General features: G+C 36.8%; 1 protein-coding gene across 1 annotated transcript; it reads right to left on the reverse strand.

Moving 5' to 3' along the window:
* Positions 1 to 1,741: 1,741 nt before the first annotated feature.
* LOC102604302 (uncharacterized zinc finger protein At4g06634) lies at positions 1,742 to 9,867 on the reverse strand. The gene is made up of 6 exons (XM_006350486.2): positions 9,543 to 9,867; positions 8,227 to 8,285; positions 7,857 to 8,056; positions 5,570 to 5,659; positions 3,184 to 3,327; positions 1,742 to 2,435 (listed from the first exon to the last, which is right to left on the reverse strand). The coding sequence occupies exons 1-6, from the start codon at positions 9,626 to 9,628 to the stop codon at positions 1,881 to 1,883; spliced, it is 1,134 nt and encodes a 377-aa protein (XP_006350548.1). The 5' UTR covers positions 9,629 to 9,867; the 3' UTR covers positions 1,742 to 1,880.
* Positions 9,868 to 10,274: the final 407 nt, after the last annotated feature.

Genomic DNA, 10,274 nt, shown 5'->3' on the forward strand with positions numbered 1-10,274 from the left:
CCCTCTGTCCCATTTTATGTGAGGTAGTTTGATTCGGTACGAAATTTAAGAAAAGAAAAAAAACTTTTAAAACTTGTGGTACAAAATAAATGATAGAAATTTGTGTGACCGTAAATTATTTCATTAAGAGTAAAATATACATTTTATAGTTAAATTGTTAGTACTTAATATATAAATGTGTCATTCTTTTTGGAATTGACTAAAAAGAAAAGTAAGTCACATAAATTGGAACAAAGGGAGTAATAGATTAGTATGTAATATTTTCAAATTGTTGATATGTGATTTTATGAACTAGGGAAAACATATAATTTATCCAACATTAATTTTATTAAAATGATATAGTACAATACTATATAACATGACATAATATGATACATGAGGAAACGAAATCATCCAAATAGTTATTGAAGGTAAATATCACTTGTGACATTAGGTGCAAGTGCAACTTCAATACTAATTCGAGACCATCTTCAAATGTTATATTGAAATTCCATTTAATTGTCCTATATAGATATTGTTAGAAGGGAAAAAGGACAAATATACCCCCGAATTATTATAAATGGTACGTCAATACCCTCCGTTATACTTTAGGGCTGTTCATACCCTTACCGTTAATATTTTAGGTTGTTTATACCCTTGAGGTTAACAGAGGGACACGTGGCTTCATCTAAACGGTTCAACTAAATTTATTTTAATTTTTATCCATAAATTAAAAACCCACCCATAATCAAACCCACATGACCCGATAATTTAAAAACCCATACGGCCATACCCAAATCATAACCTAAAAGTACCCAAATGCACTAAAATAATTTCATTGAATACTGCACCGAATTGCAATTTTTATGTTTCACCAACTTTGTGATCAAATTCATCCCTCTAACATTTGCGAATCGGAACTTGTTATTTCAACATAGATGTGATGGAGAATGGTGATTTCACAACAAAGATCGGAGAATGAATGAAATTACAGAAATATATGAGAAATTAAGAATTGGATTCGTTGCCGACGTTTTTTGCTTGTATTCGCCAGAAATATAGTTCAGGTAGATCACAGATGGAATCAACATGGACTTGGGGAGATCTTGGGTGCTTTTCCACCTCCGATTCCCCATGCTCCATTGCCGTCAAAGTCATTATCTCCAATCCAGATTAATCAATCTCTCTTCGACACTACAAAATTGACTTTTCAATTGCCGGTCAAGATTATATGTTTGTCATCGATGGCGGCGGCGTTGAGTCCTGGGTTTGAGGCGCACACGGCATCAGAGCCGGCCGGGAAGCAATGCTGAAAATATGGTGAAGGAAATAAAAGTGACGAAATCCTGTAGCCATTATTTATCCAAATTTGCTTAAGATAAATGGGTCATGGCCTCATGGGCGGGTCATATGGGTAGGTTTTTAATTTATGGATAAAATTAAATAAATTTAGTCGAATTGTTTAGATGAAGCCACGTGTCCCTCCGTTAACCTCAAGGGTATACACAACCTAAAATATTAACGGTAAGGGTATGAATAGCCCTAAAGTATAACGAAGGGTATTGACATACCATTTATAATAGTTCGGGGGTATATTTGTCCCTTTTCCTTTGTTAGAATTATATATAACAAATTATGGATCTCAAGTCCATAATAATAAGAGATCTCAATTTGTTTTTATGAAATAAAAATGAATAAGAAGCTCAGAGTGTTATGCGGAGCTCCATGGTACTATGCTGAGAGACAACTAGAGAGGGTGGGGTTTAGGAAACAGCTAAAACCTCATGCTTTTCATAAAATACAAAAAGGCATTAACAAGCACGGTCCAATCCCATTTTCTAGACAATGACAACCATTTATATCCCAAAACATAGTACTTAACTACCTATGAGTATATAAGCCTAGTCATCTTCTTCAGTCTCTTCATCGTCGTCATCGTTTTCACCATACCTCCATCCATCCCCAACATCATCCCGCTCCTCTTCTGTTTCTTCACTATCTTCTTCATTGAAGTTCTCTTCTTTAATCGGCCAAGGTTTCTTCGATATACTTAGATTGACTTGAGCAGCACTAGATGAGCTTTTGCGTGCAACTTTTAAAGGTGGTTGCTTTAAGCTTGGTTTTGGTCTGCTCTGTTTCTGAATTCTTCCGTTTCCACGTCTTGCAGCATATGCATCCTGATCACTGCCTTCGTCCATCTCATTGTCAGCAGTGGATTGAACATTTCTCGCGTTCTCCTCTGGGAAATGACCTGGGTGCATGTTCCTTAAATGAAGATTCAGCTTGTATTCATGGATGTAAGATTTGTCACAACCTTCATATGGACAGCTGTAAGGGCGGTCAGATGATGATGAGCCATAAGCTGCTGAAGAAGATTTCGGAGTCTTCACTGGCTTCTCCACAGGCGGAGTATACTTTGGTGCATGTGCATGTGCATGTGCATCTGGTGTGTTGTTCTACATAATGAAAAGATTTAAATTGTAATCAAATCCAGCTTCAAGTGCTACGTTACAAGATAGAAAGCAAGGTGCATCCACATGTGACATATCTACAGGAAACTATTAGCTTAAACATCTAGTAAATCATTAGAGGAAACTGTCAACACAAACATCAAAAAGTGATCAATTTAGTGATGCATGAAGTGATACAGGACATTAATCCCTGCATAACTACTGTCTTTTCTGCTAAGTTCTGGTTATGAAGTCAACTTCTATTCTACGCAGTATACTTAAAGTGACATAAAGTCAACCATTGACAGGACGATAAAAATTCTATCCACACATTTATATTGAGGAAAAGATTACACATTGAATAGCATCTTTTTCCTTTAAACAACTTTGACAAGGAAATGAAGGGGGGACATGGGGCAGTGAAGGGTAGTGGGTAATATGAAAAATACTAATAAGGAGATCTAACAGAAATCCTCCAGCATATTGGAATTTATGGGCAAAGAAAATCTTAGAGATAAATATATTCAAAGAAATTAAATACATGTGCATGTGAAATCAAAGTTCAGTCAGGTTTACAAAGAGGAATTGGCCCAAATAATGTTAAGAATCCAAAGTTGGGAAGAAACAGCAAGTGATTATTGATGAAACATTTAGGACATATAGCACCTTGTTTGTGATCAAAGATAGAAAAAGTTCATAAAGTCTGTATTAGTATATCATGGTCAAGATAAGGACGATAGAGCAAATTACAAACCTTCTGGTGAGTAGATGAAATATGATTTTTAAGTTTGTACTCATGTGCATATCGCTTTCCACATTCTGGATACGGGCAGATATGATAGTTCTCCTGGGAGTGTGTTTTCATGTGTGATCTTAAGTTAAAATCCAGTGAGAATGCCTGCATTGATTTCAAAAGGAATCTGTGAAATTGAAGCACAATAAGAAGCAGAAGCTGTCATAAAAACATAATACATACAAGCATGTCTGTGTTCCATGACATTTATCCTGAACAGAACAAGAAACAAGATAGAATTCCTATGGATACAGTAACAGAAAGTATTTGGGAACATTTTTTTGATGGCCAAGAAATCCCGAGGGCCACCTGGCGCACCGTTTAAAACTTAGTGGATAATAGGCCCATACTCTACCCCTCTCCATTTAAATAACAAGCTTTTATCAAATTATTTACGACTGGGTTCAAACTCAGGATGTGGGCCTAATTCACACTACAAGTGTCGCTCTCTTATCACTAAACCAAAGCCCTGAGCCAGAAAGAATTTGGAAACATAAATACGGGTTATACAAACACTTCTATTTTTTTTTGTTTCTTGTCCCTTCCTTTTTTTTTCTTTGTTTTATTCTTTTGGAGTTGTGGGACAAAGAGGCCCATCATAGGGTGCCTGATGAGAAGCAAACCTTGCACCTTTTGCATAAAAGAAAGTTTTCATTTTGCTTTTGTATTTTGGGGTTTCTTCTCTTTATTTTATTATTTCCCTTCTCTTTTATTCTTTTGGCACAGGCTACTCACTCCCCAATCAGTCATGGAGTTGCCAGGAAAGTGCACAATCGCACAAATTGTATTTGTTCTTCACGCAATTACTATGTTTCAATGTATGTGAACCTATTTGACTGGGCACAAAATTAAGAAATAAATGGAAACTTTGGAACTCGTGGTCTTAAACAAGCAATGACATTTGTATGGTTATTTAACATAACTCTGCCAAGAGAGACTGTTTTACGCTTGATCCTATGTACCCATAGAAAGGAATCTATAAGTAATGCAACTATGAATCTCATGGATTCTTCCACATCAGAAACCCTCTCCAATCGACACCAATCACCACACACCCCTCCTGTTGTCCCCCCCACCCACTAGTTCCTCCTTCAATTCCCCACCCCAATGTCTTTCCCCAAACTTGTCTTTCCCCAGACCTGCTGTCGGTGACGGTGGTGGCATGGAGATTATCCCTGATTGAATGAATTCTACTACGTCCATGTGTGCAGCTGCTAGGGAATAAAGGGTGGTGTCACATGGTGGTTTTAAAGATGAGGAAATGGCATAAAACTGCAAGAGGTGAAGGTTGGGAGGCGTGTATGGTGTGGCGGCAGTGAAAACGGATTGTGTGACTGAGAGTGAATGCATAGTATGTGCACTGCAAGTGTTCGTGTAAATGTTTTTGTGTCTGGAGATTCCACAGTTCATGGAAGGAAACTGGTTTTGTTTTTTTTTTTAGGTGGGGTTTGGTGGTTGTGGGTGTGGTTTCAGATGATAGGAAGGAATTTTTGGTAGCTGTTTACATGATGATGAGTCGCTAAGGATGAAGGTGAGGGAGGTGATTTCAGAGGTTGAAGGTGATTCTTGGAGTGGTGATTTGAAGGTGCACTGGCGGAGCAATGGTGGAAGGAGGAGAAGGGTGGCGGCTGCAGAAGGAGAAGGTAGTGGAAGCAATGGTGGAAGGGTGGTGGCGGCAATGGAGAGAAAAATGTGATTTTTTTAATGAAAAAAAATATAACAATTATTTTGGGATTGATTTACATGCCCAAGGAAGTGAATAATACTTTTTAGCCATGTTGGCATTTTGCAATCAATAGGTATTTGTATCTTGAGTAGTGTTGGCGTTCATAGGTATTGGTCTTGGTTCAGGTGTCGAATTGAAAGTATTGGATAAGTTTAGGGAGCTGCTTGTGTATTTGGCCAATTAAATTATTTCCAAATTTAGAAAGAGACCATTCTTTTTGGGACAAACTAAAAAAGAAATAGGGACACATAAACTAGAACGAAGGGAGTACTGTTTTCCATTTCAGACAAACATTGAGCACTTTGCAGTACTTAGAACCATTCTTGACATTCCAATTTCCAATACGCATCTAAAATCCACATAGCCAATGTTGACGTGCTTACAGAAAATATATCCTCAAATCATCGAGAAGTTAATAGTTTCTTCCAAAATTCCCACTACAATTATAACTAAATATTGGTATTGAAAAATGTCACAGATATCACCAATATATGAAAGTCAAAGAGAATGTAGACATCTCATTATATACAAGAGTAAAGGACAGCATTATTATTATAACAGCTGCAATAGAAACAGAATGTATGCCGGGAGAAGTATTTCGAGAGCAAATGGATTTATTACCTTACCACAGCCTTCATGTGGACATACATAGTCTCTTTCTCCGGTGTGAATAAGAAAGTGTCGTTTTAGCTTGGAACTATCCAAAAATTTCTGCAAAAGAAGACAAGGAAGCAATTAAAGACCTGTAATAGAATCACAAGGTTTAAAAAAATAATAATAAAGGAAGCATATGGTTGAACTTGTAAATCATAGGAATAAATGATTTGTTTTTTTCTTCACCCTAAACAGTTTGGCAAACTAAAAATCCAATCATGCATGATTAGCACACACGTAAATCTATTGTCTCGCTTGCTTTTATCCCCACCAATAAGACTTTCTTTTATGGTAATCTAAGATATTCACCAACACACTATGCATTGACTCCTATTTTGCGCAAGATTCCTTTGACGCTCAATCTCTTCAGTCCAAGAGAAAATCAAACAGTGCTCTGAAAAATATTTACCTAAAGTGAAAGTCTTAGTTTAGCATGATACCTTTTTAAAAGAAGAAAATGTACCTACTCTAAAACCAACTGGTTAGCCCCTGAAACTTTTTTTCAAATTCCCTAAAGCAGCGTCTACTGACCAAAAATTGACACTGTTATACATGTACCCTTGATGGCACTGAATGGAATCTCCCCTCCAATTCTTTTTTTCCTTCGCTTCGTTTATTCCACATTCAAACAAACTTTTGGGATCTCTCATTCTCACTGGGAATAATCATTTCAACAGTTATTAGTTTTATTTATTTCTTGGCCTTTCGGCTAAGATAAATTAGTGATAGTCTAATTACATTTACTTTTTTTGTTAACTGTGGTGTCTTCGCTAGCTTACTCGCACCTTGACGTATCTACATCCTCACCAAGGTTTACAACTATTATTAGTTCTATTCTTTCCATTCCTCACTTTCTTTGAGATGCTTTCATCTTTTGGCCGAACAAAGAACATACAACATTTTCGTTTTCTTTTCTAGGAGGAGTGACCTTTCGCCTAGCAAAATCATCCATGGAATATTTTTCACTAGACCAAACATCATGGTAGAGTTACAGATGGATAGTTTAGGGGAAACCATGATAGAATGGCTGCTCCTCTGAAGTCTGAACCAGTGAGACCAAGATAAAAGGTGGACAACCAGCATGGAGGGAGTAAGTTTAAATGAGAGACTGCTTCTCAACAAGAGAAGCCAGAACTTAGTTATTAGCACAAATCGCGTTGAGGACACTTTATGCGAAAAGAAGTTTGATATGAAAAATGTAAAAGCGGACTTTCCCCTGAAAAGTAAGCTTTAAAGTCTCACGTTCCAATGCTATGAATAACGAGTAATGTGTCAATGAAACGTCCTATCTGGAACATTCCAGAATTGTGTTACTGAGCTCCAAAGATCCTTAACATCTTGGCTTCTAATCTCCCTGGAAGCAGGGTAACTTCACTCTAGGTAATTCTCCCTTAATGTGATAACCTTTTGTAAGGTGGTGTCCGAGCAAGCTCTAATGTGATAGCTTTATAACCAAGAAGTTGTAAACTATCCCACTTAACCAAATAAAGAAAAGGAACAAACTACAGTTATAGGAATTATTATGCTAAAGACCATCTGCATGAGCTATAAAATTTCTCAGTCTGTCACGTAGACAATGAAATTTCTTAAAACTTCATTCCTTTCACTGACAGATAACTCAACATCTCAAAAAAGATCTTTGACTTTTTTCAATTCCCTACTTGATAATGAGTAATGCTTGAGATTGAAGTGTAGTAGTAGTTGTTGTACAAACCTAACTCTGATTTTTCTTTTTTTCCCCATTACAACAACATACTCAGTATGATCCCAGATGGTGGGGGGTGTACGCAAACCTTACCTCTTCCTTGTGTCAGATAGAGAGGTTCTTTTTTCCCACAATCTGAGGCTCAAAATGGTTGAAGACAGTTCAGCAGTAAATGAAACAATACATTCCTGAAATACAACTTCAGTGAACGTTTGTTTGATAAGTAATACAACCTGAATCAACTCCTCAGCCAATCAATATTTATTACGAAAATATCTTATGAGCTCAAGGAACACCTATGGTATCTTGAGAAGCAGATTTCTAGAAGGAAGCACTACATAAAGGAAGGTAATATAGTTGCGAAAAAGAACGAATTCCATATTCCCATCACTTCCTCCCCCAATCAAACCCTGCCAGAGTCCGGAGGACAATGTCATGAAAGCAAAATAAGTAAAATAGATGGTAGAATCAATACAATGAAATAATCAAGCTCATCCGACGCTCTAAAGCATTTAGTGCAGTCTCAATGCAAAGACAACAAAAACTCACCTTTCCACAACCCTCATAGTGACATACATACTGCCTCTCCCCATGGATGTGAGAATGCTTCCTCAAGGCCCCAGCATCAATAAATGTCTTTCCACAACCTTCATAGCTACAAAGAAAAAGAACTTCAGTAGTTGGCTCTGGTTCTGACACAGGTACTCCTGCCTCTTTTGGCTTCTCCTTCAGAGCTTTTAATGTGGCCTCTGATAAACAAAATAGAAAGGGAAGAGTATAAGGTCAAATTCAACGTACAACCCAAAAGCCACAGCATATGCATTTGAAAATCCAGAAAAGATACGGAAAAATAAAGAATATAAGATTAATCAACACAAGACTATCCAAAAGATGTATAGAAGCAGAATTCAGAACTTACCATTCACCCACTTTAAGACGTAGCACTTCCCACCAGTTGCAACAACATCTTGTGGGACCCTGGGATAAAAATGATGTTAGAAAAAGAATTAAAACATGGTAGGAATTATAATGAAAATACATGGCTAAACATACTTTCATCAGCCAGTGCCTAATGACTGATCCTCTGAGATGATTAAAGGAGCGGTTATAGAAATCAAACACGTGTCTAACCTACTAAAAGTTCATGCAAGTTATAGAACGTTAGAAATACAAGGAACATGATACAATGCGATTTTCTAGTTTATAATTTGTAATCATTCTCCAGTCTTCCCTAACATGATTGTGAACTGACAAGTTTGCTTGGAGCTAAAGAAGCAATTTTCCAGTGATCTCTATTGCAGCTTTTAATGGCTGAATTCTAGGTCCTAACCCTCTCCTGATGAAAAATACCAAGCAAAGAAGTTGCAAATTCGAGGTTGCAATACAACTGATTCATACTGAATCACATCATCTTTCTCTTGACGAGAAAGACTTCCCTTTTAGCATCTTTACAATTTTCCCATGTGAGCTTCGTAACGAATTAGCCCATCCAATGTCCGGATAATGGAGGAGTGTTGCGGTAGGTTAACGGTCACATAAAAATAGTCTAACTATGATGAATACTGAGACCTAATAGAGTTGAGTATATAACAGATTTATGCAGCCGATCGAACTAATTTGAGATTGAGGCTAAGTTGCTTGATACTATCCTTAGATCATCATAAAACTATTACTATTTCCTCCATAAATGCACCATCACAGTCAAATTTACACCCAATAATACAGGCGATGAATCCATCAGATCCTAAACATGATAAAACTATCCCCACAAATCCGCCAAAAAAGCACATGAATCAGACCAACATATGACAAAGCAATCCTTTTAATCAAATTCCATTCATTCCGACAATTTTCTTAATAAAAATTAGTGCAAATCATGCCCCATCACGTTACAAACAAATGCCAATCCATTAATTTCAATGAAGTCTCTAACTATAATTGGAAGAAAGAAAACATGAAGCAAATTCAATTCATAGTTATAATTGCTTGTGCACAGCTCCTCCGATATAGCACTACAAAGTAGCTTCGAGTAGTGCATTGCAATCAGACTACTGAATCGCGCTGTATCTATCCTGCTCTATTCCAGTCCTTGAACCAACAAAATTCCTTCTCGCCTCATCTATCCCATGTTTTTCCATACTCAAACAGGCGGGTGAATTTTAACAGATAAAAGCATAATTTAACAAGTGATTGATTAATACGGAATTGAGATTAATTTTGAGCTGTTTCGCTTACCATTCCTTAAACCATTTGGAAGCAGGAGCTTTGGACTTGTATATGGGTCGTCTTTCATACTGATGATGAGACATGTGAGTTTCCATCTCCTCGTCAACCCTTGAACTGCAATTTATGAGATGAATTTTCACGATTAGGGTTAGGGTTTGAGTTCAATGTTTGCGGGGGGATTTATTGTTGATTTTGGGTTCCGACAAGTTAAAGGAGAGAAGTGAATCCGCCATTGTAGCGGCTCTCCCAGAATCCGATTCAGGTCGGGTAGAGTTTAATCAACCCGAATAACAAATGGCATACAATTTTTTATTTTTTTCCGAAAAGAGTCAATAATAATAGCTTATGTGAAATTTATAGTAGTGTAGCTCAACCGTGACATATTGAGCCTGAGTATGGCTACTCACGGTCCGAATAAAAATCGATCTAAACAAATTCATATATGAAATTAAAATAAGGGATAAGGGTTTGAAAAATACTTCAACTTTGGTCGGAGTTGTTGTTGCAATACTAAACTTTCATGAGGACCTATTATCTTCCTAGACTATTTAATACCGTATTTTAAACATATATATTTGTCCATGTGGACAAAAAATAATGCAAAATTATAAATAGTAATGTGTCCACGTGGGCACATATATACCTTTAAAATACACTATTAAATAGTTCAGGGGGTAAAAAATATGGTATTAAATAGTCTAGGGAGGTAATAGGTCCTCATGAAAGTTTAGTATCGCAACA

This window comes from Solanum tuberosum, unplaced genomic scaffold (genome assembly GCF_000226075.1).
Source record: "Solanum tuberosum cultivar DM 1-3 516 R44 unplaced genomic scaffold, SolTub_3.0 scf00126, whole genome shotgun sequence".
Classification (NCBI taxonomy): domain Eukaryota; kingdom Viridiplantae; phylum Streptophyta; class Magnoliopsida; order Solanales; family Solanaceae; genus Solanum; species Solanum tuberosum.

Bases quoted from the DNA above. Each gene is read 5' to 3' on its own strand.
- LOC102604302 (XM_006350486.2), bottom strand. From the start codon at position 9,628: ATGGAAACTCACATGTCTCATCATCAGTATGAAAGACGACCCATATAC. The intron at 8,057-8,226 runs GTAAGTTCTGAA...TTTGTTTATCAG, and splicing joins CGTCTTAAAGTGGGTGAATG to AGGCCACATTAAAAGCTCTG. The intron at 5,660-7,856 runs GTGAGTTTTTGT...CTTCTTTTGCAG, and splicing joins ACTATGAGGGTTGTGGAAAG to AAATTTTTGGATAGTTCCAA.